Below are 25,958 nucleotides of genomic sequence, written 5' to 3' on the forward strand. Positions count from 1 at the left end.
GTACTACTTGTTACTAAAATCTAGAAGAACCAAATGGATCTTATCACCGTAACTGAGATTCTCACTAAACGCTTCCTATCTACTATTTCTCCCATAGCTAACACTGGCTGTGTTGTAGTACTAGGTACTCCGCGGACATCTAGTACTACTACTAACTGCAATTGGTTGTTCCATAGCACTGCTACAACTACTGGTACTTATGTAAATATATATAATAGTACTGAGAAATGGTCGGTTGAATGCTGGACTAAAAGATTGAAAGTCCTGTACTTAAGAATTACAATGCACAGCATGTATAATTGCTTTGATGAAACCTGTGGATAAGTACGTAAGTAGTGAACGGAAGGTTTAGATCACCCCGTCTGCGGAGATATATTCCACCAGCAGTGTATGCCGCGTCCACCCCCAACAACAGAACGATTTATTTACTATCGGCAACAGTACCAATCTGTAGACTGTAGTAGTACACGTGCACGCAACAGAATAATCTGGAATAATCCTATTCTGACCAATCAATGAATTGAACAGGAATGCTACCAAGCTTGAAGTCAAAAACAGGGAAAACAGGCTAGCTACACAGTCAATCCATACAAGACATAACAAGCAAATCAAAGCCAAGGAAGCACGTTCGCGCATCAAACATTTCGTCCTATTCCAAGCCTGCTTCGTGAATTGATATGATTTGAGAGGGAAAAAAGGGTGAGAACAGGTAACCAGAAACATTACATCAAACATAACACTGGAGATGAGTGAGGATATAACGATAACAAAAGGGGGTGTTACAGTTCGAAGAGCGCCATCGTGATAATCGAAAAAAGAAAAGAAAAAAGAAAAGAAAAGATAAAGAAAAATAAACAAATAAAGGCAGGTAAGCATAAAATAGCAAACCGAAGCATCCAGTAAATCCAGCAAGGATCATGGGAAGCATAGTGAAATACCTACCTACCTATCGCATTAGGGCCTAATAAGAGGGGGAAGCTGCCGAAATTATATCTCAAGAAAGGAAATCGAAGAGGAAAGAGAAACAAAAAGAGTCTGTGGGCCAAAAAGCAGGCCCAGAGAAGCCCAGAAGAAGGGAACAAAAAAGGGGTAATAAGTTGGAGTAAAAGTAAGGTTTAGCCAGAAGAGATAGATGGAGGATTCGGTTCACTACAGAAAAAAGGTGATCGTCCAAGATAATGTTGAAGGCTCTGAAGGACAAAAGTTGTCCTCATATAATCTTTCATATAAGGGCGCCATGAAGCAGCCTATATCGATGATCACTTTTTACTGCCTTTCGTGGCTGCAGTCCCCGTACGCTTTATCGCACCTTTGGACTTGGGCTCCTGTTTGGGTGCTTGCGTTTTCTTCTGAGCTTTAGGCGCGGTGGTCTTATGATCTGTCTTCGTATCATCCTTTTTCGTTGATTTCCTCCGTGGGTTTGTGCCTTTGGCCGCAGCGAGGATTTTTGCTTTGGTGGCTGCAGATGGGCGGCTTAATTTCGACGATGATGGAGCGGCATTCTGAGTCTTGCCTTTCGCGGTCTGCGCTGACTTCTTGGGCACTGTGGCCCGTGCCTTGACCTTCGTGGCTTTAACCTTAGGGAGTTTGATGTTACTCTTTCCTTTAGGTTCATCTTTCTTCGTTACCGTTTTCTTCGTCGGCGATTTCGTTGTCTTCGTGGCCTTCGCGGCCGTTCGCTTGACCGGGCTGCCTTTCTCCTTCTTTGCCTGCTTTGTTCGAGAAGCAGTAGTTTTGGTGACGGTTGCACGCGCTCGCGAAACCGCCTTCTTGACGCCAGACTTGATTGACTTGGCTACCGCAAGTTTTTGTTTCTTGTTGGCGCGCGAAGATGATACGTCAAGCGCATCGCCAGACTTGCGCTTAGTGCCGGCTGTCTTACCATTTGTCCGTCTGCTGGCTGATTTTTTCGGTTTCTCCACCTTCTGCTCTTTCGCACGTTGAGCCTTCTCCTTGGGCCTCGGGCCCAGAATGCCACGGCAATTCGATGAGCCACATCTGCATTGCTGGACATTCTTCTGGGAATACGGGCTAGAACATAAGTTAGTAATCCTTCGTGGCTGCAGATCCGCAGAGTAACTCACTCAAAATTGTAGTCATAGGTCAGTTCCTCACCCGTCATGATGCCACGATCGCCAGCAAAGAGAGCCATGCGCGGTTTTCCAGCGACAGTCCACTTCTCCATCCGACAGTTGGGCTCACAAGAGTGATTGACAAAGCGGGCAATGGAGCCCCGAGTGGCATCAATGATCATATTCTGATCAAAGTACATCAGATAGTAGCACTGGAGCGTCATTAGCAATGTAGTCATGAAGAAACCGTAACTGGGACCAACCGACCTCGTTATGCTTGTAGATCGTCCGCATTCGTTTCTCACACTCCGTCTGAGTGATAATCTCACCCGTGTACTCCACAATGATCTGGTTGGGCTCAAAGGTGCGGTTACTCCGAACACCGTACCCACGATCGGCCGTCTTGATGACTTCCACGCCGATGTTGTACTTGCCTCCAGCCTTGGTCCTTTGCTTAAGCTCCTCGAAACTGCGGTTGCCACACTCCTCACCCACCCCGCAATTACCTTCATCACACTCGTAGAACATGTAACGGTTCTGACATTCCTCGTCGCAGCCCGTTTCTGGCGTGCACATGCACTTGGAAAGCTCACAGTGCTTGTTTGCCCGCCATATACTGCCGGCCTCTCCCACAAATACGTCTAGAACCCGTGTTAGCCATGGCCATTTCATCAGTCATGCACAGAATACTCACTCTTGTTGGTCTTTCTCCACTCATCAGGTTTGGGTTGACCGGGAGGCAGCGGCGAGAAGACGTCGAAAGGCAGTTGAAAATCGCGTCCATTCTTCAAGAGTCGGTCGCCTGCAAACATAGGCAGTGGCAGCAGTTTCCGTTGCGACTGAGTCTGAGACTGAGTTTGACTCTTCCGCCTGCTCCTATTCCGGCTTTGAACCGGCGGAGAGTCGGTATGTTCTTGTCCGGTGTAAAGGCCATGCGCCAGCCAAAGCTTTCGCTTCAAGCGCGGGACTGGTTCAGTTGGGGCGGATTGCTCCTGCGGCGGCTCCTCCGTAGACTGAGTCTTGGACGGAAGATCACTTTCCGAGACCCGTCTCTTTTTAGGAGCTGGAGCACTCGGCGTAGGCGCGGGGGTTTCTTCCTTGAGAGCGGCGACGTTTCGCGGCCGTAGACTGGCACGTCGTTCCGGACCACTGCTCTTTTCTACCTTATCACGCGAGCGTTTGCCCAAAACGCTGCTAGCCCGACCAACCAGGTCAGAAGCCTTGTCGAGTATACTTAATCGGGTTGACCGACGTAGTGACTTGCGACGTTCAGGTTTGGCAGGCGCAGAAATCTTTTCTTGGTCCTTGTTGTCTTCCTGGGTCAACACCTTTTCCACGCGCTTTCGTAACGTCCGTTGTTGTAGAGACATGCCGATGTCGTTGGGTTGCGGTTCCTGAGACGATTTGGAGACGGGGGTATCTGGCGCCATTGGGTGATCGTCACCGTCCTCCTTATTCTGCGGAAGTGTTGCCTCGCTCCATAAGGCAGTTTCCATGACCGCTATGCTGTGCCGGAGGTGGGAGGAGGACTTGGACCTTGTCCTCTTCACCTCCGCAGCCTCGACCGCACTGGCCAGGACATCACTGGAGACCGTACGATCACTTTCATCCGCCGGAGAAGGTAATCCATGATTATCCGCGTCCAAATGGTCACTGAGCTGGACTGCCCCTCGTAAAGAAGCGCGTGTTACACGTGTAGATCGTCGGCGGAGGGTGGGTTTCTCGTCGGTGGACGCGTTATCGTTGTTGCTGGAGGTTTCGGAGCGACTATTTTCGGGGGTGAGGAGTTGTTCGGTATATTCGAAGGCCATTGTGCCCTCGAGGTGCTCGTGCGTGTGTTTCTTGAGGTCCGAAAGGGTTGCGGGAGTCGCGGGAGACGCGCCGGGAGAACCAGGTCGACCTTCCATCCCCAAGGGCTGCGGGAAAAAGGATATGCGGTGAGAACTAGGTTTTGGTACGAGGGGCAGGACCACCAAACAGCTCGGGATAAGTTGATGTTTCCAGGGATGGATTGCTAGAAATTAACGCGGGGGGGTGGGTGGTTGTCAACTTCCGAGAGTGTGGCTGACCTGGCGTGCTGCCAATGTTACGGGGGGGGAAGTGGGAAAGGTGGTCAGTGGTTCTTTCTCCTTAACCAGGAGGAGGAGACAGATATCGGTGGTGAGCCTTATACCTCCTCACTCTTCATATCTTAACCCCGGAAGCGGGATGGACGGCGTGAAAAAGCCGACGCAGAGAAGGTGTCTGAATGCTTAACCGGGGTTGAGGAGAAGGTCATGGACAAGGAATGGGGGAGGGAGAAAGCAGGGGAGGGAAGAAGAGGAGGAGGAGGAAGAGGAAGCGAAGAGAGAGAGAGAGGGAGGGAGAGAGTGCGGAGAGAGAGAGAAAGACACAGAGAGAGGGTCGAGGAGAGCCGTAGTATCGTCAGCAACACCCCCCGACGACGGCGCCGCGGAATGCAGTCAGAACCAGTGCCAGACATTAAGTAGATCCCCTCGTCTCCTTGTCGAAACCCCCTCGTTTCATCTTCAATCTGTTCCTCTTCTCCGGTCCTGACCAGGATTCCCAACTGGTGACAAGCCCCAGCTTTGTCCTCTTCCACCCCCGCCTCGCGCATCTCAAGAGACAGGCCTCCTACACCCGGACAATTCTTTTGCATCTACTATGAGGCATATAATCGCCATTCTCGGGTATTCCGGGCTCACCTCGTCCGGTTACTACGCTTCTTTGGCGCCAACGGCTATCTATTTCGGATCTCCTTGGTCTATCTCTGGTCCAGTATCTGCATATTGTACATAGCCCTAAATCGTTCCCCGATATCATGTTTCACCTGATCTGCCGCAACAGCATCAACAACAACAGACAGACACTCAATGGACAGACGTGTATATATAGTAGGAATTGGGAAAATAATATGGAATAAAGGAAAAGAAAAAAGAATATCGTGAAGAGAACGTAGCCAACGGCTGCTTCATACGTGCAACTCGCTCGAAAATCAAGACATGAACAGAAAGTAGGGTGGGGTATGTCAACGTATATGCGGTGAGCCCAATTGGTTCAATGAAAGAATGGCAATGAGGTGGTAACATCCATTAAGATCTTACTATCTTTGGAAAAATGGCGATGAAGAAGCAAAGAAGAAGGAATGGCCCCGCAGGGAGCAAGAAGGACAATTCATACGGAAATGGAGATGGGGTGGAGCAGCGAGAGCAAACCGGCACCATCACCACTCACTCTTGGGGTTGAGAGGGAGGAGGCACTTGTTGCATCTCAATGTCATTTTGAGGCTCGACATTTCGAGGGAGATACTTGCGCTTCATCGTGCTCAGGCGCTGGTCCCCTTCCTGATAAGGCTGCTTGAACTGCATATACGTTGGGGGCCGTGGCCGCAGGAAAACGGACAACCAGTTCTGGAAGACATTGCCTTGAGTGAAGGGCCGATGGCGGTCGGCTTTCGCAAACTTGTGCGAGTTCAGATATTCTCGGGTGGTCTCGCCCCGACCGACCAGGAAGAGATGGTAGGCCCATAACGAGGCCGGGTATGGTGCGGCAACCGCACCGTAGATCACCATGGCCCAGGGAACTCTCCATTTATCGATGGCTGTGCCAAAGCTGACATGCTCTCGTGATTTATACACCAAGATGTGTGCGAGACTGGCACCAAGCAAAAACAGAGCAAGGAGGGTGGAGGATGCCACAAATGTGAAGAAGTACCTGTAGTTACGGCGACCAACGCAGTTGTTGAGCCACACACAGTGATGGTCAAGAGTCTCAACACAGTTGTCGCATACACGGCAATGATAGCAGCGGGGAGGACGCCATATACAGCAGGTCTTGCAGTACTTCACAGGCACGTCCATGGCCGCAACGTCGGATGTCGCCAGCTTCACCATCACCCAGTCGTTGGTTGGAGGGCCAATTGCCAACGGATCATCTGCGGGATCCGGGGGTGGCAGCTGATGAAGGTTGCGAGGGATAATCTGGAGCGGATCTATTAGCGATTGATGATGCACTGTCTTGCCTGAATCTGTGTCTTACCCCAGGATCAATGACGGAAGCATGTATGAATGATGAGAAGCACAAGTAGAAAAGATACGCGAACAAAATGGGAAGGGCGGGCGAGATGTTGTGCCAGAGCCAAGGACCCCTATGTACTGTTAGCTACTCGAACGCACCAAGCCAGAGACGGGATACTTACGAATATGCGAAGAATAGAGCCGTAGGCACAAGCACAAAGATTGCTGTAGCGATATTGACGGGCTTATCCCTAGAGTTCTGGAGCCTTCCCCGGCCGAAGAAGATGGTGTTGCCGACAAAATATTCGTAGTTTTTGCCCAAACGGCTTTTGCTTGCACCGGCCTGAGGGGCTTTGTCGATAGATCCAGGGGTAGAGCCGGCAGACGAAAGCCTCTCATGTGCCCGTACGTCACGGCTACTTTCATGTCCCTGATTTCTGTTCTGCAGAGAGAGGAAAGAAAGCGTCGACCGGTGGGGGCTGACAGGCTCGTTTGAGCCATGATAATTTCCCCCGAGGTTAAGATGAGGTTGTTGGATCTTATAAGCCCTCTCCCTGTCGTAGAGAAGTTTGGCGCTCTCGCCCTGACTCCTTCCCGTGGTGTTACCGATAGGACTAGCATTCGAGGTGTTGCGGTCAGGGATGATAGGGTCCGTGAACTCCGTGCCTCTCGAAGGAGGAGCTTCCTGCTCTGTCGGAGGGATGGACCCTTGCGGTATCGTGCTATTCGAGATAAAGCTCTGCCTGTTCTGACTCGTATGATCGTTCCAATCCTCCGATGTATCGGTCATTGTCCCCTTTGTCATAGGCCGACCCCGATGAGCCTGGAGTCGCTGAGAAGACATAGGCCGAAAGAAACCTTGCGCAGCAAGCGAAGGAATGTGTGACCGGCTCTGCTTGCTACTAGCACTCCCTGGCCTTGTCCATTGACTGGTCGATGTAACAGAGCTTCTGGCAGGCGGGGGTCCTCGTCGAGGAGCCGATGCTCGGGACTGCGGTGGATGCGACGAAACTCCGGTATATGTCTGGGACTGTTCTCCATCATCTGACGCCATGTCCGTCACCCGGGACGAAATTCCTCCCACGGAAGGGGGTCGCGGAATACCGAGAACATGTTGCGGGGGCGCCGAGGCAGGCGTGTCGCTGGTCTCCGAAATCGCGGAAGATAGAGGCATGTCGTTGAGCGTGGATGGAAAATTTCTACTCATATATCACAGCAATCTAACATATTGTGGCCAGACAGGAATGAAGCGGTTCGGATTAAATGGACGGAGCGTCGTCTGTGATCACGGGAGCGCGGTGAGGGAGGTTATCGGTAGGAATAAAGTGAAGGAGTGACGAAGAAAATAAAAGACGTATATCGAGGTAGACTTGTATTAAGATGAGGAAAAAGAATGTAAGCAACCTATATTGGACAGTGCTCAGTTAGCCTCATCTAAAAAGACGGGATCCAGACCGGTTTCTCCCCCTGTCGGCACGCGGGAAGGGAGAGAGAGAGAGAGAGTCAAACGACGAACCTTGGAAATGAAGTTGCGGTGATTGCAAGACACGCGGATCACGTCACATCACGGTCGCAAGCCGAAACCCAAGACTTGCGATGGCCGAAGTGAGGATGTAAGACCCCAGACACCTCAGAGCCGGACAGGTGGATGACATGCGCAGAGCAAACACGAGGGTTTATCGCAATCGATACCGTATGATGACTGATTATTGGGGGGAAGAATGGAAAGCCTAACCAAACCAGTCCAGCTTGAGTTTAGTCCCGGAGCTTAGCTCCAGGCAGTCAATCAGGCAGTCAGGCATGAAGGCAGCACACGAAAAAAAGTGTCAGGCCAACCACGCGGGCTGAGTCAGCAGCCGTGCCGGAAGCTGGCCAACGAAATGTCACCTGATGATGCGCCGGCAACATCATACGTCCGACGCCCACCGATTCTCCCACCTCCTCCCTCAAGACCCATTCGAACCACCAACCCCCCACAGTCCTCGCAGACACACGTCCGCTCCTCGCAATCCCATCAACATGTCTTCAATTGCTGCTATGGCCTCCCGCCGGGCCTTCGCCCGCCAGTCCTTCCTTCGCGCTCCCCCGCGCCGCTTCTACAGCTCCAAGGTTGAGGAGGCTGGCCTCGACAAGGGCCCCAAGCGTGACCCCGAGCTCTACGTACGGACCCAATGAACCGATAGAAATCAATTGCGATCGTTGGAATCTAATTGGTGAAATTATACTTGAACAGGTTCTGCTCGGTGTCATGTCCGGTGCTTTCCTGCTTGCCGGATGGTGAATACTTTTCCCTTTTCCCCGATTTCTTTTCATAGTGTGTCAGCACGACAAAAGATACAACGCTCAATTGCGAAAAAAAAATTCCTCGACACTACTATACAATTCAACTATGAATCGACTCAATTGGCTAACATAATTTTTTCCTCTCGATGATCAGGTACTTCGGCAGAAAGCCCACCTCCGTCACCTCCGAGAGCAACGTCCGCATTGGCGAGAGTGCCATGCCCTGGGAGCAGACCGACGAGAGTGGCAAGGTCTACAAGTACCAATACCACCCCCACGGTGACAAGAGCCAGCCCCTGCGCAACGCCCCCAGCGCCTTGAACACCGTCATTGTTCCCAACGTTACCCTGCCCGTGGTATTTACTGCCCCCCATCCCCATGTGGTTGATATTCGCGACCAATAGTCGACAATGCGAACTGGATCACTAACAAACGATTCCCTGTTCTTTTTAGGACCTCCACGAGCGCTACAACAAGTACGGAAAGGAGGAGTGGGACTACTAGATAGTTCACCATCTGCAATTGCAGACAAGGCCGTGTTGTTGAGATTCTAGGAAGAAAGAAGTTGAGGCAGGTCGGCGCTGATCGCTGTACACTAAAACTTGTGAAGACTAGAGTATGGGGTGAGACCGTTTTTACAAGACCACTGTGCATAGTTTGTTGTTTTGACGAGGTTTTATTTGGAAGATTGTTTTCGTTGCGCTTACACCAAGTTCCCAAACTGTGATAAGACATGTACAATCAAGTAGGCCGCTAAATCCAGGAACACGTAAGTAATCATGTACAAGAGTCACATTTCGTTAGACCAAAGTAGTTGAATGAGCAAGAGGGAGGAAAGAGAAGCCAATTATTGCTAGAAAAGAAGTACAGAAGAAGTAAATGAGAACAGCCAAAGTTTGAAACCAGTACAGTGATCCCTCACAAATGCTTCTTCAAGTCTATTCAAGATTTGGTCGCCTCGTTGGCCTCGCTGGCCGGCTTGGGGTCAGGCGAGCCGCGCTGCTCCTGGGAGCTTCCTTGGCCGGCAACTGAAGCTGGGCCGTCCTCTACAGCCTGAGGGGGCTGTCTTCCAACAGTTTCGGGATTTTGGCCTTCAACGTCGGGGTGAGGCGGGGCAATTTGACCGTCGATCATGTCGACAACACGGCCGTTCTCCAGGCGAGTCTTCGTCTCATGACGGCTCTCGAACTGGACCTTACCCTCCTTCTTCAACTGAGCAACAAGTTCCTCGTCCAGCACGTTTCCGTGTTGATCACGGTACTCCACACGGGCCTTGGCGGTGTGCCGAGCCCGGGGCGTGACAGCCGGTTCCTGTGCCTCCTCCTGCAAGACTTCCTGTTTCTGTTGCGGAACTTGCTGCGGGACCTGTTGTTGTGGTGGTTGTTCCATCACAACGGGGGGTGCTTGTGGCACTGACGCTTGAGTCGTGGGGATAGCCGGGTGCGTGTCCACGATCTGGGTCACATATTGGTCAAGCTGTAATCATGTTAGCGCCTACAACATGAGTATCGGCTGCGGTGCTCGGGAGACTTACGCTAGTGTAAAATGTGTGGCAGTCAAAGTCCCAGCTGTCCATTAGCTTTACACTGTTGCAAGCATCCTGGGTCCAGGGGTTGCCGTAGACCAGAGGCGAGTACAGTGTGAAAGCAAAGATGCTAATCGCAAGGAAGATGCCGGCCAACACTTTGCCGATAACAGGGCGAGATGGCAACCCAAGGCTCTTGATGCGGTTGGCAAGGAAGTCGAACTCTTGGCAGAGGGCAATGATAGCGAAGTAGAGGGCAGGGAAATAGTGGTGCAGGAAAAGCTGGCGCGCCATGAGGTAAAAGGGGAAGTAGTGGAAAGCCCAGCCAAGTACACTAGTACCAATTTCGTAGTCGAACCGCTTGAAGTTCACGTTGTGGTAATCACCACAGCTCCGCTGCCAACGAAGAACAGAGATTCCCTTGAAGATAATGTAGATAACAATGGCCACCGTCGAAGACCACCAAATGAAGGGGTTGCCCAGGAGGTAGACTTGGCGGTGATCCTTGCCCCAGAAGTTGATGCCACGGAGGAGGGTCGGCCAGGAAGGCGGGCGAGAGTCCCAAGCGTGCGATTCAGTCAGGCCTGCATTGGTAATCCACATCACCTTCTGCAGCTCCCAGAACTTGCCGAAGAAACCGGGGTTCCTGTAGTTAACCTTCTCACCATCCTCTGCTAGCATAGGGTGGCTGTTCGATTCAATGTACCAGACGCTGTTGGGCAAAGTAGCTCCTCTGGCGCAGGTCACCTCTTGCTGGTCGAAACCCCACTCGGGAAGCTTGACTTTGTGGGAAAACAGGACACAGTTGGTCATGATGTGCACCAGGCGGAACTTAGTCTGGATGGTCCGCAGTCGCTTCTTCGCCTCCTCGCCCTCGGACAGGGACTTCACAATCTCGACGCGGAAGAGATCGTTTGCATCTCCGGGGAATCCATCGTATCCATATGCGGACACCTCGAACTGCCAATCCACATCTGTAACAGGAGGCCGCTCATCATGCGAGTGAATACGTCTCCGAGTAATAAGGTGATTCAACCTGATCACAGCGCCGTCTTCGATATACTCCGCGGTTATGTTGTCCCAGGCCAAGGGGCCCTCCACTGTTCCATAGGGGCCAAGAGGCTGAGTCTGGTTCTCGAGGACGAAGAGGTTGTTCTCATCCTTGTGGGGGTAGAGCGTGATCTGCTGCTGCTTGCTTCCTGTGGGGTACATGTGGTTGTGAGAATGAAGATAGCCTCCTTGGGTGTTGAGGTGACGGATGCTGACGCGAGATCCAAATGCAACATCGGCGGGAACGTCCTGCATCCCCTTGGAGTTCAGGGTTGCTTGGAACTCGGACGACATGAATCCATCTCCATCGCCGGGGTTGACAAGGCACAGGAAGTGAATGCCAAACATGGCGCAGTAGAAGCTGAGGGGAATAACAATCAGGCAGAAGACACGAGCAAAGAAGTGCTTGAACCACAGGCGCTGTGAGATAAGAGGTCAGCCGCTGGCTCAAGGAGATCTAGATCGATGATTGGAAGCACGTACCGGTGTGACATTCTTTGGATCACCAAGCAGAACCCACAGTTGGAGAACGGTAAGCGACCCAACCCAAGCAACGGTGAAGAGTCCAACCCATTTGACACTGAGGGTAGCGCCCAGAGAGAGGCCAGTTGCCGCGAGCCAAAACCACCAGGATCCACGGAAGGAATGAGAAGGTCCCAGTTCCTGTTGGTTGGTAAAGCACGTGAAAGACAATGCGGTGAGCGCAGTGAAGAACACCAATGGGGAATCCAAGAGAATGAGACGAGACTGAGTAATGAGACCGTTCTCTGCGCTAAATCAGCATGTGCAATTGACCAGTCGGACGGGCATGGAGACCTACCAAAGATGACGACACCGGCACCTAGCACGGCGGTGATAGTGCGGCATCCCGATGCCCTCAGTGTGAGGAACATCAATGGGATCGTGAGAACACCCAAAATCGCCGGAAGCATGCGCATGGCAACATATGGTACGCCCGGTTCGAGGTAATCCTTTCCAATGTCCTTGAAATCGAACTCGCCATCAAAGCCCGCCAGCCAGCCAGCAAGTGTGATGAGCAACTTGGCAAGAGGAGGATGAACATCCATGAAGAAGCGGCCCTTAATGTACTTTGTCGCAAAACCTCCGAAACTGTCCGCCATGCATTAGAACAAGATTATCTCCGGCATATGCGGGGGCGGAAAAACGCATGCACACATACTGGACTTCGTCGAAGACAACGCTAGAAGGCTGGTAGATCCTGAACAACCGGACCACTGCCGCAACAATGGTCACCAGAACTAGAGTTCTATAGTCGGAGGCGGGAAGATGGAAGATATTGTTGTCCGTAACGCCATCTGAGGCATAACTCGAGGAGGCCGCGACGGCCTTCTTGCGGCTCTTGGGACCCGGAGAGCGGCTGGGAGAGCGTGAAGATGATTTTGGCGGCGGCGTAACCGCCAAGGTGTCTTTGGATTTGGCCGCCATTGTCGAAGGCGGTTCGAATAGGGAATTGAAGAGAGAGAGGAAAGAAAAAAGGAGTGGACAGGAGACTGGTCGGGGGAGGGGTTCAGAAGATCCTAAAAGCAGAAAAATAAAGGGCAATTGATCATCAAGAGCTACCGCGGGCAAGCGAAACAATGACGGAGCCCGTTACTGCACAATGCTCCAACTCCAGGGGAGCTTCGGGACCACCCCCGCTGAACAGGCACAGGTGTAGATGGGGTGTTGGGGGGGGGGGGTGTAAACAAAAAAGTGGACAATCAAAAGAGGGTAAGAAGTTATTTTAAAAAAGAAGCGCCATGACAGAGAAGAAGCGGAACAAAAGGGGACCGGGGAAGGCAAGAGAGTAAGAGGGAAGATGATGAAGAGCGAGCACAGCACGTGTGGGACGATTTAGGGAGGCGGACGAAAGCGTCGGCCGCTTTAAGGCCAGATCGTCGGCCGCAGTTGGAGAGAGACTCTTGGTTTTCTGCCCGTCAGCAATATGCAAGGCCCCCATGCACGCCGCCAGCATCAGCCTCGTAGGGGCAGTTTAATTATAGCGATCTATAGTCTACAATGTCCCAAATTTCATGTTATCCGTCCAAGCTTTGAGCCATGACAACAAACAATAATAATCAATTATAGATGTAGCCCCAGCGTTCATCAACGGTCAGGTTACTTAAGTTACTTAAGTTACTAAGTAGATTGATTGACAACGCCAGGGACTGGCCCATCGCGGTTTAGCCTCGGGCCAATACAGCCAATCATCAGCTTCCATGGCTACACGCGCGGGTAGCCTGTCCGCCCGCGCTTAGTCTTCAACAGCCGCGCCCAGAAATGAAGTCAACCCGAAAAGGAACATCGCAGGTCGCCGAATCGCCTCAGTCTGGACTCTCTCATCCAATCCTGCGTCTCTCCATTTTCATTGGAGTGCGAACCATGGCATCTGCAAGTAACGGAGGTACTCCGCTGCCGGAAGAGGTGGGCAAGCCGCCTGAGGGCGTGGTCTTGCCACCCAAGGACATTCGAGGTAAGTTTGTCGATGCCTCCGATGCCTGGTGACGCTTGAAAGCTAACATTGGAACAGCTATCGTCGAGAAAACGGCCGGCTATGTCGCTCGAAATGGTGTCGTCTTCGAAGGTACGTCACACCCTTGCATACTATTCTATCATTTGGACCGCGCAGCTCACGCGCAGACTCTTAGATCGCGTTCGTGAAAAGGAACGGAACAACCCTAAATTCTCCTTCCTCAACCCCGGTGACGCCTACGCTCCCTTCTACCAATGGCGTCTTGTCGAGATCAAGGAAGGACGAGGAACAGCAGTGGCCGCAGGCCGACCAGGCGAAGCCACCCCTGCAGCTGAACCCGAGAAGCCCAAGGGCCCCGAAGAACCGCCGGAGTTTCACTTTTCTGCACGGATGCCCATAATCAACGCGCAAGATCTGGAAGTCGTGAAGCTCACGGCCCTATTCGTCGCCAAGCGTGGAAAATCATTCATGACCGCGCTCTCCCAACGAGAAACCAGAAACTTCCAGTTCGACTTCCTGCGCCCGCAACACAGTCTCTACCAGTTCTTCACCCGACTCGTCGACCAATACACCATCCTCCTCCGCTCCGAAGGAATCGACGCCGCCACAACAGAGAAGAAGCGTCTCGCCGACCTCGAGCACAATGTCCAGAACAAATTTCACGTCCTCGACCGCGCCAAGCAACGCGCCGAATGGGTCAAATACCAAGAACAGCAGAAGCAAAAGAAGGAGGAGGAAGAAGAGCAAGAGCGTATCGCATACGCCCAAATCGACTGGCACGATTTCGTCGTCGTCGAAACCGTCCTCTTCACCGAAGCAGACGACCAAGTCGACCTCCCTCCCCCAACCTCCCTCAACGACCTCCAATCCGCCTCCCTCGAACAAAAAGCCATGATGTCTCTCAACCCTCTCCGCATCGAAGAAGCCATGCCCACCGAAGAGGAAACCCCCACCTACTACAACGCCTATCCCCAACAACAACCCGAACCCATCATCCCTGCCGGCCCCGCCTACCCCCCTCAAGGCCTGCCCCCTCAACAACAACCCATCGTCCCCCCACCCATGTCCACCGCCGCCCAAGAAGAAGAGCAATACATCCGGGAACGCATGGAAGCGCGCGAACAAGCCGCCGCTGCCAAAGCCGCCGCCGCTCAACAACCCCAACAACAACAACAACCAATGCGCATCCGCTCCGACTACGTCCCGCGAGCCCAAGCGCGCCGCCAAAATCCCACAGGCGCCACAGCGCTCTGCCCGAACTGCCACCAACAGATCCCCGTCGGCGAACTGGAACAACACATGCGCATCGAGCTGCTCGATCCCCGCTGGAAGGAACAACGCGCCAAGGCCGAATCCCGCAGCGCAACCACCAACCTCTTCACCGTGGACGTGGTCAACAACCTCAAACGTCTGGCCAGTCAACGAAGCGACGTATTCGATTCCGCTGCTATGCCTGGCTCTGGAGCCGTCGATCCGGAGGAAGAGGCCCGTCGCAAGAAGATGGCTGTCGAAGGTGCCGTGCCTGGTTCGGGTCCTGTGCCGCCGCCTGTTGTCGGACCTGCTGGCGCGCCTCCGAATCCTCAGAGTATGAATATCGAAGAGCAGATCAGACGCATTCATGAACGGCAGGCTATGACGAGGAAATAGACCAACTGTGTATTTTCTGTTTCATTTTTTTGTTTCTTGACTCTTTCATGATGTGTCTATTTGGGCCCTTTCCATTTTTCATATTTACACTCTTACCTGGCATACTGGGAATTAGGATCTATCGTTATATTGTCTACTCAGGCGTTTTTTTTTTTTTTTTTTGCAGTCGATGAAGGAGTATGTATACGTGGTTGATAGGTCTTCTTTGAGGCGAGACGTGTGTCGTCTACACTTCAATTGTAAAATCTTGATAACATTTCATGTTTGATCTGGGTCTTATGTCTGTAGAAGGAAATTAACGGGCATGGTATAGTAGTTGCTCCGCGTGTTACACGCATAGTAAGTAGACTGTTTACGTCAAATCATGATACGGAAGATATCTCGAAAACATCATAAATTTTTGCTCTACCTAAAGTTGCGAGGTGCAAAGCCACTACCTTGCATTCCTGCATCATCCGCTCCATAAGCCCTAATATCTCTGCCACCATGTATATCGCGTAAAAAGAATCAATCGCAATTGGATGCACCGGGGGAATAGCAACAGAAAGAAATGTATGCTGCAAAAACTTGAAAGTGCCGGGTGGACACTATTCCATGTGACAAAGAAACGCAGAATTCATTGAAATGCGAGGTCATAGTTCATCCAGGAGTACCTTCGCGCATCGAGGACGTTCGCATCCCGATAGCGTTGAGCAAACAAATGGTGCAGGAGGTACAAACGCGAAAGGTTAAAGAAACTTGGGAGAAAACCAAATACACAAGAAATGAAAACAAACCCAATAGAAAGAAAAATATGTATACAAAGGAGAAACAAGAAAAAACAAGGTATTAATAATACATACCCCATGCTGCTCTTGACTGATAATATGTCTCGGATGCAAAGGACAGGATCGGTGAGGAATTAAGCAAGCAGGCATGGTTGAACTATACCGGTATATGAGAATAGATGAAGTTTGAAAAAGGGTGGGTCCGCGCAAATGCTAGTCGGAACACGAAATCAAAACCCAAGTAGAGTGCAAGACAACGGAGGAACGTCCGCGTTGTCGAAACGATAAGAATCGTGGGTCAAATCGGCATTGATCATATCAGTTATCACCATTCTTTGTGGTGTCGTGGTTGCTCGGCGTCTCCTCAACTTCAGTTGAGAGCTTGACGCTATCGGCTTCATCATGCGTATTTTCAGGGACGATAACCTGCATATCAGGTTGCTCGTTCATATCATCAACGAGGTCTGTCTTCAATACGGGTGCGTTGGCATCCGTGGGAGAGACCGCCGCGCTGCTGGCTGTAGATTCTGACTCGGAGGGAGCAGACACAAACGGATCGTCTCCCACAGAACCCTCGTCATGGTTGTGCTCTTCAATGTCGTCTAGGTTCTTTGTTTCTATAGCGACATCCTCAGGGACAGTAGAGATGATGGACCGCTGGCACTCATCACGACCATCCGCAACAGGAGCCCCAACGCCATCAGTAGGTGTAGGAATATTCCCTTGGAAGCCATTGGCGTGAGCAAACAAAGGGATAATTCCACCCCCAATGCGTGACCAGAACATTCTCTCCCTTAGTCGGATAGTTTCATCCCATGCATCCTTCTCCTCTTCCGCATCACCAATGCGAACATGGCCGTCAAGGATGAGACGGAGGTATCCAGTGAACTCGCAGCTGGAACGGACTCTCTCTAGACACAGTACACACAGAGGATACCGTTGAGCGGTCTCGCTATCGGACGTCCGGAATCGATGGGTCCTCTCGTTGGTGGGACCGTTTCTGCGCTCGCCACACATTGAACAAGGAAACTCATATTTCTTTGCTGAAGGCGGCATGGGTTCAACCAGGAGAGTTCCATCGCAGATCCCACTTAATACTGAGCGCCGCGTTAGCCATGAGATCCCGGGCGCAGCATCAAGCCGGAGGGTCGGTTCGATGTCTTCCGAAAGCACGCGCTTGTAGAAGCGGGTCTCCTTGAGAGGAATGTGGGAAGTCACGGGCTGTGGGGAAGACACGCTGCCATTGGGAGAATGTGTTTGAGATTTGGCGGGAGATGACGACGCTGAACCGAACCCACTAGCCAGACTCATGACATTCAAGCCAGCGTAAGACCCACTTGTGGCCCGACTTGCAGGCTTGGAAGCTCGAGATGTCGTGAAGAGTTCCCGAAAGTCCTCATAAGCTTGGATATCCGTTCGACAGACCGGCTTAATCAGATGTGGGAAACTAGTGGACGGCCCTGGAGTGAGCTCTTCCAATGTGGGGATTTCCTCTGGTATGTCGGGAATCTCAGAATTCTTGCTGACATGCAAAGGATGCCGCGGCATAGTTGGTGATGACGGAGCTGTCGAGATGATTGTGCGAGTCTCGCTATCATCCTTGGCGAGGTTGAGTCCATGCAAAACAGATTTTAGCTCGGCCAATTGTTCTTGATGTGATGCAAGCAGTGCTTCGGTGTCTTTGACTTGAGAGCGTAGCTGCTCGTTTTTCTTCTCTACGGCCTCACGCTCAAGCTTGGCCGCGGCGACCATCTGTTCAAAAGGTAACAAGTTAGTTGGTCGACCCGACATACAATCGCATATGGAGCTTACTTTGTTGGCTTCTTCAAAAAGCGCGGCAGTTAATGTTTCTAGTTCTTGTTCAATGCCCTTCTTCTCCTTTTCCACAAGGGCACGCTGAGCCTTCTCTTCAGCCAAGGCAGCTTGCAAGCGCAACATCTCATAATCCACGTCGGACTTTTTGATCAAAACTTCCTGATCAATGTCTTGCCGATACTTTTCATTTTCCAACTCCAGGGCTCGGATCTTGGCTTGTGCCTGCTCCAATTCTTGACGAGTGGCGACTAGGTTGTCATCGAGTGTCGTCTGATTGTTGATCGCCTGGACCAACTTGACGCTCAAAGCTGCGACCTCATTGCTCAAGTCTGGATGATGCGACTGTGTTGACTCTGACGTCTCCGAGTCTTCCGATTGGCTCGCAAGTCTGGGATCTTTCAAGGTGCTAAAGCTAGTTTCCTGGAAGTTGCCAACACTGGACGAGCGGACGCCCGGTGTCGGCTTCGCAGTGATGGTTCCAGACAGGTCATTGGTGGACCTCGCTTTCGTGACGGTCTTGTCGGGGGAGAGAGAGTTGTTCTCGGAGGAATTCGACCGTTTGTGGCTGGTGGGACGTGGCAGCATGGTAGACGGGGATAGGAAATTGTGGCGAGAGTAATAAGTGTGGAAAGCAATAAAACTGTCACCGAAATTAGCAAACAAACACAGCATCGGCCAACTGCATTGGAGGGACGTGAATATACATACTCGGCCATGATGATCGTGAGATGTCGACACGGCAAATGCAGCAGAACAGGGTATCACAGCAGAAGGAGGCGCGTATCACAACCACGTATATAACGGACCGGCAACGCTTCGCATCTGCAAATCCTGGCAGAGACAAGGGCTGGTTGAGGATGTATGCATGGAAGGATTAAAGCAGGGGGGGAAGCAGTAACGTGACGTCCCCGCCAGCGCGCAGACTGGAGAGGAATCAGCCAGTCGGAGAACGAAGCATTGAGTCGTAGAAAGGAGCGAGATGCAATTCGATAGAGAGCGAAAGTCGCTGAAAGAGGGGTATGAAGGAGAGGCGGCGATAAGTAGGGAAGGATAGACCGGAAGGATGACGATTAAACTGGAGGCGAGAGCCGGGTTGAGGGAGATAAAGGAAGGGAGAGAGACGTCTTAGCGGGTAATCAGTGGACGTAACCCCTCTTTCGTCAAGGCAGATGATGGGATTTAGTGGGAAGATTAGTGTAAGCTAATTAAATTAGTTTAAAAAAGAATTATAGATAGAAAAAGATGGTCAGCGACCGGGAGGAAGAACAAATGAGGAGAATTAAGAAGAGGTCAAGGACGACCAGAGAGAGTAGCAGCAGAGACAAGAACAAGAAGAGCACAGCACGACTGCAGGCAAGGCCGGAGTTGGTACGGCAAGTGGATTCAGGTCGCAACAGGCAGTCAGTAACAGTAACAGAGTATCATTTCCACTGTACGTCTGACTCGGTATCGCCGCCCTGCTTGCTGTATTTACGGTTCCGATACCGGCTCCACTCGGCAGTGAGCCAATCATCAACACGGAGGCAAACCACAGGCGCTTAGAGATTACCGTATCTGGAAGGTCGATCGCCCCCCGGCGCGTCTCCGGTGGTGGACAATCACAAGGGCCGGCGTGAAGCTTGGGGCTGGCTGCCATTCCATCCTTTGGTTCATCTCCTCGGTGTGGATAAAGGGAAAAAGGCGGGGAAGAAGAAACTAACAACTACTACGTACTACAATCAAGTCTGATTGACTGTCCGAGTGTAACACGCCATTGCTAGATTACGTATGATATGATACTCTGTATGGATGGTGGTATCATTTTTTCCCATCACTCGCGCCACGTTCTCATCCGGCTTAATGGTTCCCACTAGGTACGATCTCGATACGGACCCGATCTCGCAAGGGCCTCCGGAGACGGTGACTAGAGCCTCTTGGGAAATTTAAGAGAGCTCGTTCCAATTCATAAGCTTTCTCTCGACCTGCAAAAACTCTTCACACGCTTTTCAATAGTTTGGGCGCAAAGATCCATCCGATGCGGTTGGGTGCGACATTAGGGCGTTCTAATTTGGGGATAATCAGCCAATCTTTCTCCCAAAATCAGCCGGATCTTCGGCGGTGGATGGTTTCTTTTGGCTCAAAAAGGCAGCTCTTCCTTGGCACACCTGATGACGACACTTGCAGTCACTGAGATCTTCCACTCTCCGACACAACGACACTCAACTTACTTTCTCCTGGAAGTTTATATCCGGGTTTGTTGGCATTGCAGCCTCGGTCTGCAGACAAGTCATCCGCCTATATTTTTGTAGAATGAAGGATAACAATTGTGCCTGAACATATTATGCATGTAATTGTGCTCTGCTGTATGTGTGTGTGTGTAATCTGTAATGAATTGGCCCAAGTGCCCAGCCACCCCAGTTCCAAACTAGTCTAGTACTGGTCTGCGGACTATTGATTGCCGGATCGGGCCAGGATGCCCGACGGCCTCATGGCGCCCCACTCCATGTGCCTGAGTGCCTGAGGCTCACAGGCATTCAAGCAAGGTGGGGTTGGAAAGTTCTCCAAAGATGGAATGCGTCGAATCATCCAGAGTCTAATCCTGGGATAATCTCCCCGCTTCGGCATCGGCCTGCAATTCATTCTGTCCGAGTTTCATCCCGTCAATTTTTACCCCGCATCACTCTTAGAATCCTCCTGGTCTTCGGATCTTGCATACACAGCACATCAAAAATCATGGCCGACGCAGAGCTTGAAGAGGTCAGTATGAATCCTTTCCACCTACATTTAATTTTCCCCGTCTTCATGGGTGTCCTTGCTTGATGAATATCCGGATCCGCGCCTTCGACACTCTTCGTATCAAATGCTTAAATCTGGTATAGATCAGACGGGCCCGTCTTGCCCAGCTTCAGCAACAGGGTGGCGCACGTGGTGGCCCTTCGGACGGCAACCAAGAGGAACAGAGAAGGTATGATTCCTAGACCTCGTCTTTGCTTCTTCATTTGTAAATCTTTACTGACTTGTCGCTCCACTCTAGGCAAGCTGAAGGTATGCGCAAACTCATAACCCATTAGATTAGGGCATGCTGGAGGAATCTCTCTGCCTACATTACTCTCTCGAATAATTTGCTTATTCCTTTACGAATAGCCGACCGCCGCGCCACTATTCTGAACCAGATTCTCGAGCCCGAAGCTGCCGATCGTTTGGGTCGCATCCGCCTTGTCAAGGAATCCCGCGCTGCTGACGTCGAGTCCCGTCTCATCATGCTCGCCCAGTCCGGCCAATTGCGCCAGAAGGTTACCGAGGAGCAGCTCAAGCAGCTGCTGAACGCTATGGCCGAGAACCAGCGTAAGGATGAGGAGGAGCACAAGATTGTGATCAACCGGCGCGGCGGCTGGGATGATGATGACGACCTGTTGGATCTGTGAGATGTGTTTTTAGCGAAGGGTGTTCAGTTTGTGCTGAATGCTTGCCATGTTCAATGATACCTCCAGCTCTCGGATTTACACCTTCACGACCAGAGCAGCTTGCAGCTGAATTTCTGCTACGACAAAAGTACAGTTTTTTCCAACTTGATAGTCCATCAACAGTTCCTCCACCAAGGACCTAATGATACTTGGCCGAGTAATCATTCAGGAAGTGGCCATTCCTCATATAATGATACAGAAATATAGCTTCCTCAACAGGAAGCAAGGAATATAATACATCTAATAATAAGCATACTGATCCCATCAGAAGCTATTGCCCCCTCTGCTCCATCAACTCCTTCTCCCTCTTCTTCTGCATCCGAATCATCCGCCTAATCTCCCTCATATCCGGCGGCCTTTCAATGCCCAACTCCGCCCTCAACTCCCCGACATCCTTCTCCAACACCTTCTCCCAATAAACATTAATCAACTCCTTACTCTGCAACCCACTCTTCAACGCCCACGGCAAATAAATCGAAAACAGCCGTTCCCTCTCCGCAGGCTTCAACCTCACCGATGCAAACAAACTCAATCCAGTCATGGGAATCAACGTATTCAGAAACTCAAACGCCTTGAGCGCTAGCTCGCCCTCCACGAAGATCGGCAATCCCGTCACAGCATGGTAGAAATCGTGGCACTCGCGGTACCGCTGCATGACGTACGCGCATTCCTCGTCGTCAATGTACTGCACATTGTCCCGGGTGTCCGGGGACACGCCTTCGCGGTCCAACCAGGTAGCGTAGGTCCGGCCGACGGTGTTCTCGGGGAGGGAGCGGAGGTATGGCAGTTTGAGGGTCTCGGAGGTGATGCGCGGACGATCGCGGAGGATCTGTCGGCCTGTTGGGTCGGAGAGCATGGCGTCGCGGAGCCGGTAGATGAAGTAGGGTGTTGCAGTGGCTTCGCCGCAGGCGGCGATTAGGTCTTTTATGATTTATTAGCTACAACGTAGTATACTAGGTATGAGGGAGGTATATATACCAGCTCTTCGGGGGTTAAGAAGAGAACCCACAGCTGACCCAATGGCCAGAGCACCGCGCTCTACAAAGTTCAATGGCACATGGCCGGGATAGTTAGGCGGAGGACGGTTGAAGCCGGAGAAAGGCCGTGAGTGGGCGCGGAGCGACAGTGGTGCTGCGCAGGAGAGGATATTGTTTAGCTCGCGCGCGTGCTGGACGGCGCTGCGCGTCCGGAGGACTGTCATCGTGTGTCGAGTGAAGGGTAACACGTCGCAATGGACATGGTCCTTGGGCCGGATGGATGTAGATGAGGGTGTGGTACGATGGGATGCTTTCGGAGCCGGATGGCGCTAGTGGTGGATGTGCGGTGCCGTAGGGCTGATAAAGATCGATAAGATAATCTTTTTCTTTATCGGCGGTTTTTTGGCGCATCTGATCGTCTCTGCTTGAATTGTCATTGAGGGATACGGAGGCATTGATATCGCTGAATGTACATTGCTTAGGGAATAATTACGCAGGCTCAATCAGGAAAGCTTTGTTTGTTCTCAACTTTCCTAGAAACACTTGTCATACCCCTCCTCATCCTTCAATCCCCTCCACACCAACAACTTACCCCTCAATTGTCTAAACCGACTGTCAACATGAAGCCCACCTGGTGGCCCGGCGAGAAGCACGAGCTCTTCACAGAATGGGCTAAATCACAAGGCATCGTCATCAATGGGGTCAGTCCAGCGCGATTCCCCGGCCGCGGTCTCGGTATGATCGCAACGCGAAAGATAGAAGTACATCCCCACGCTTACACCCCCTCAACCACATACATACAAACTAACATTCATACGATATCAACAGAAAGACTCCATCCTCGTCAAAGTCCCTCACTCCGCAATGCTCACGCCCTCCAAACTCCCATCCACCTTCACCTCGCGCTTCCCACCAGACACACCAACCCACACCCTCTACGCCGCATACCTCACTAACGCCAGTCCCTCCCACATAAAACCATGGCGCAACACCTGGCCCACAATGGAAGACTTTACTTCCAGCATGCCGATCTTCTGGTCTTCATCTTCCCCCCTATCACCCAGCAGCACCAGAAACACCAGCAAAATCCAGGACCTCCTCCCCCCCTCCATCTCCAACACCTGGAGCACCATAAGCCCCGGGAAACGGAAACACAAGTATGATACACGGCATCAGAACCTCCTCAAAACACAAGAAACCCGTCTCCGCAAAGCATGGGATATCGTTGTCCGGGTATTCCCCGAGACTGATAAAGAGCTGTTCACGTACCATTGGGTGATTGTGAACACGCGAAGCTTCTTTTATCTTCTGCCCGGGGCAGAAATGCCGGAGGATAGGAATGATGCGATGGCGTTGGTGCCGTTCGCCGATTATTTTAACCATTCGGATGTGGCGGTATATACCTTCCTTTCTATCTGTGTATGTTGGATGAGTTGGCTAACGTGAGATATCGTGGATGGATAGTGTAATGTCAAGTTCGACGGGGAGGAGTATGTCTTTCGTGCGGCGAAGGAGTATAGTACGTTCTTTACCTCCATTTCTATCATGGCGTTCTGGAAACGAAGAAAGTGGTATACTGATATGATATACAGACGAAGGAGAGGAAATCTACATGAGCTACGGCCCTCATTCGAACGATTTCCTGTTCACAGAATGTAAGGCCCCCATGCCCTACAATCCCACATCACCATTCATACCCCTAATCAACCCATCTAGACGGCTTCTACCTCGACACCAACGCCTCCGAAACCCTCTATCTCGACGAGATAATCCTGCAGGACCTGAACGCCTCAAAACAAGAAGAACTCGAGTTCCACCAATACTACGGGTACGCCTCCCATTCACTTATCTATCACCACACACCACTAACGAAGCCATAACCAAACACAGTAACTACCAACTCACGTCCGAGGGCGTCTGCTACCGAACAGAAATCGCCGCCGGACTAACCTACATGCCACTACGACTTTGGCAGGACTATGTGCTCGGATACTCGACCGACGGGGTGGACGAGAAGATGTCTGCGGCTGTGATTCGGGGTTGGATTGGTGTGTATATCAAGGAAGCGGATGAGGCGGTGGCGCGGTTAGAGGATTTGTATATTGCACAGACGGAAGATCAGGGCGTGGTTAGGATGTTGTTGAAGAGGTGGAGGCAGATTAGGGCGCTTTGTGAGGAGGCGATTGATCGGGTGTCTTCATGACATGATATCATTTCTATCTGGGGATGGAGATGTGTATAGAATAAGGAAGGGGTATATTAACTAGTAGTATCAATCGGTTCAAATATAAGTACAGGCATCCATTCTGGAAAGTCTACAGAATGTCGATCGGGATGGCGCTGGCATCTCGTTGCTTCGACGTGTGCTGCTTGCTCAAAACCAGGTGCTTCATCATGTAGTTCACCACGCACTTGATACCGAGTTCTTCGCCTCTGCGCACGATGTAGCCGTTCAGATATTCGATCTCGGTCGTCTTGCCGGCTCGTACGTCCTGCAGCATGGAGCTGTGGTTCTTCGCTGTTTTGCTGGCAAGCTGCGTGACCATCCAGCGTAGTCGTTCTGGGGAGAATCGGCTCTCAATGCCTGGGATTCCCTGTAGTTCGGGAAGGGCGCAGATCACGCTCGAAATCTCATGAAGGAGCAATCGCGTCACGCGAGTGAAGCTGTAGTTGTAGAGGAGCTCGCCGTTTTCGCAATTCATCACAGCCGTTAGCGGGTTAATGACGGCGTTCATCGCCAGCTTCTCGAGCTGGTAGAGCATAAGAGCGGACGGAGCCTCCGCGACAGCAACCAGTGGCGGAGTGAGAGTCATGGTCCGCAAAAGGTACTTCGTGCTTGCAGCCCAGTCATCCTCGTTTTCGCTAAGCGGAGTTGTCGAGTTCGAGGGCAGGGCCGGTCCGAGAATGGTCGTGCCGATGCCCGTATGGGCGACCTGAAATGTTTCTTTTCTGCGGGCCAGCCCGTGCGAGACAATGCCTTGCATGTAGTTCGGGCGTTTGCGGGGATCAGGGAAGACCTTCTCGTTGAGCTCATCAATGACGCCCATGCCGTTTTGAAGTAGTAGAACTGTGGAGTCGGGTGTCAGGCGATGCTTGACGGACTCCAAAGCCATAGCCGTCACCGGCGCCTTGACACTGACGACCAAGCATTCAATGCGCTCCTCATCTTGGACAGACCCGGTTAGGGAGCCTTCAACATCGCCCTCATCGGCCTGAGCCATGGCTTCCCCGGTCTTGCCGTTTTTATCCCAGTATGGGAATGCATGCCATGCTTTGCCATTCAGGACGTTGACATCGAAACCCGTCTTGATATCGTCCAATCCATTCGAGTTGATTGCTAAGCACTTTTTTCTCCCCAGCCATGACTTGTACAGATTGGGGTTATGCAAGAGTAGAGTGACAGGCGGAGGTGACGGACGACTTGCGAGAGAGTGGGCAACAAATGTGCCTACATTCCCAAGGCCTAGGATATGTATGCGTCCAGATAGTCGGCGCTTTCCACTGTCTTTCGACGCTTCTTCGGCGTTTTGCATCCAGGTCGATACGAATCGACCATATGATTTGGGGTGCGAACTACGTCTTTTAACAAGACATAATTCGCAGACTGTCCGCCGAAGCGGACTGCGCCCCAGTATGTACGACACTTTGACGGCTGGAGAGTAAATATAGAGAGTCCGAGATCACGCGCCGTACAAGCTGAGAGGTGATGGTAATATAATCACCGTCTCATTATAAGATGAAGCAAATGACAATTGCCCCAAGGACTCACAGTCCTAACAACGATATGCAAACTAACAGGAAGATATAGATCGAGAGTGAAGTCGGCATCGCATGAGGGAGAAGGCGGACAAATAGCTCTTCACCGCCTTAGAGACCGCCCGGAGATAAAA

The 25,958-nt window shown here is 51.6% G+C and overlaps 10 protein-coding genes across 10 annotated transcripts; 4 read left to right on the forward strand and 6 right to left on the reverse strand.

Moving 5' to 3' along the window:
* Positions 1–1,067: 1,067 nt before the first annotated feature.
* Positions 1,068–4,121, reverse strand: BO87DRAFT_91350 (putative histone-lysine N-methyltransferase (Ash1)). The gene is made up of 4 exons (XM_025629668.1): positions 2,767–4,121; positions 2,340–2,713; positions 2,085–2,284; positions 1,068–2,031 (listed from the first exon to the last, which is right to left on the reverse strand). Exons 1-4 carry the CDS (start codon positions 3,977–3,979, stop codon positions 1,260–1,262), a joined length of 2,559 nt encoding a protein of 852 aa, XP_025478525.1. The 5' UTR covers positions 3,980–4,121; the 3' UTR covers positions 1,068–1,259.
* Positions 4,122–4,813: 692 nt separating this feature from the next.
* Positions 4,814–7,748, reverse strand: erf2 (palmitoyltransferase ERF2). The gene is made up of 4 exons (XM_025623605.1): positions 7,605–7,748; positions 6,271–7,492; positions 6,111–6,219; positions 4,814–6,052 (listed from the first exon to the last, which is right to left on the reverse strand). The coding sequence occupies exons 2-4, from the start codon at positions 7,260–7,262 to the stop codon at positions 5,303–5,305; spliced, it is 1,851 nt and encodes a 616-aa protein (XP_025478526.1). The 5' UTR covers positions 7,263–7,492; positions 7,605–7,748; the 3' UTR covers positions 4,814–5,302.
* Positions 7,749–8,107: 359 nt separating this feature from the next.
* Positions 8,108–9,078, forward strand: BO87DRAFT_361467 (uncharacterized protein; the record flags this gene model as incomplete). Its single annotated transcript, XM_025621589.1, has 4 exons — positions 8,108–8,248; positions 8,322–8,365; positions 8,526–8,727; positions 8,825–9,078. The coding sequence occupies 4 exons, from the start codon at positions 8,108–8,110 to the stop codon at positions 8,873–8,875; spliced, it is 438 nt and encodes a 145-aa protein (XP_025478527.1). The 3' UTR covers positions 8,876–9,078.
* Positions 9,042–12,645, reverse strand: pmt1 (protein mannosyltransferase 1). The gene is made up of 5 exons (XM_025623606.1): positions 12,127–12,645; positions 11,767–12,056; positions 11,430–11,713; positions 9,906–11,366; positions 9,042–9,847 (listed from the first exon to the last, which is right to left on the reverse strand). Exons 1-5 carry the CDS (start codon positions 12,390–12,392, stop codon positions 9,314–9,316), a joined length of 2,835 nt encoding a protein of 944 aa, XP_025478528.1. The 5' UTR covers positions 12,393–12,645; the 3' UTR covers positions 9,042–9,313.
* A 581-nt stretch (positions 12,646–13,226) lies between these two features.
* BO87DRAFT_337174 (putative pre-mRNA splicing factor) lies at positions 13,227–15,281 on the forward strand (the record flags this gene model as incomplete). Its single annotated transcript, XM_025620551.1, has 3 exons — positions 13,227–13,419; positions 13,477–13,530; positions 13,595–15,281. The coding sequence occupies 3 exons, from the start codon at positions 13,227–13,229 to the stop codon at positions 15,064–15,066; spliced, it is 1,719 nt and encodes a 572-aa protein (XP_025478529.1). The 3' UTR covers positions 15,067–15,281.
* Positions 15,282–16,151: 870 nt separating this feature from the next.
* Positions 16,152–18,364, reverse strand: BO87DRAFT_387799 (guanine nucleotide exchange factor SEC2; the record flags this gene model as incomplete). The annotated part of the gene is made up of 3 exons (XM_025624831.1): positions 16,152–17,585; positions 17,646–18,288; positions 18,357–18,364. 3 exons carry the CDS (start codon positions 18,362–18,364, stop codon positions 16,152–16,154), a joined length of 2,085 nt encoding a protein of 694 aa, XP_025478530.1.
* A 1,839-nt stretch (positions 18,365–20,203) lies between these two features.
* On the forward strand, positions 20,204–21,343 carry BO87DRAFT_377665 (DNA-binding protein). Its single transcript, XM_025623607.1, has 4 exons — positions 20,204–20,384; positions 20,507–20,592; positions 20,662–20,672; positions 20,772–21,343. Exons 1-4 carry the CDS (start codon positions 20,361–20,363, stop codon positions 21,050–21,052), a joined length of 402 nt encoding a protein of 133 aa, XP_025478531.1. The 5' UTR covers positions 20,204–20,360; the 3' UTR covers positions 21,053–21,343.
* Positions 21,244–22,340, reverse strand: coq4 (ubiquinone biosynthesis protein COQ4). The gene is made up of 2 exons (XM_025623608.1): positions 22,070–22,340; positions 21,244–22,012 (listed from the first exon to the last, which is right to left on the reverse strand). The coding sequence occupies exons 1-2, from the start codon at positions 22,290–22,292 to the stop codon at positions 21,363–21,365; spliced, it is 873 nt and encodes a 290-aa protein (XP_025478532.1). The 5' UTR covers positions 22,293–22,340; the 3' UTR covers positions 21,244–21,362.
* Positions 22,341–22,486: 146 nt separating this feature from the next.
* BO87DRAFT_337187 (uncharacterized protein) lies at positions 22,487–24,367 on the forward strand. Its single transcript, XM_025620552.1, has 6 exons — positions 22,487–22,829; positions 22,897–23,463; positions 23,533–23,587; positions 23,661–23,723; positions 23,785–23,896; positions 23,959–24,367. The coding sequence occupies exons 1-6, from the start codon at positions 22,689–22,691 to the stop codon at positions 24,269–24,271; spliced, it is 1,251 nt and encodes a 416-aa protein (XP_025478533.1). The 5' UTR covers positions 22,487–22,688; the 3' UTR covers positions 24,272–24,367.
* BO87DRAFT_91525 (ketopantoate reductase family protein) lies at positions 24,173–25,870 on the reverse strand. The gene has a single exon (XM_025629669.1). The coding sequence runs from the start codon at positions 25,599–25,601 to the stop codon at positions 24,384–24,386; it is 1,218 nt and encodes a 405-aa protein (XP_025478534.1). The 5' UTR covers positions 25,602–25,870; the 3' UTR covers positions 24,173–24,383.
* Between the last annotated feature and the right edge of the window lie 88 nt (positions 25,871–25,958).

Source organism: Aspergillus neoniger, assembly GCF_003184625.1.
Source record: "Aspergillus neoniger CBS 115656 unplaced genomic scaffold BO87scaffold_21, whole genome shotgun sequence".
In the NCBI taxonomy this organism is placed as follows: Eukaryota; Fungi; Ascomycota; class Eurotiomycetes; order Eurotiales; family Aspergillaceae; genus Aspergillus; species Aspergillus neoniger.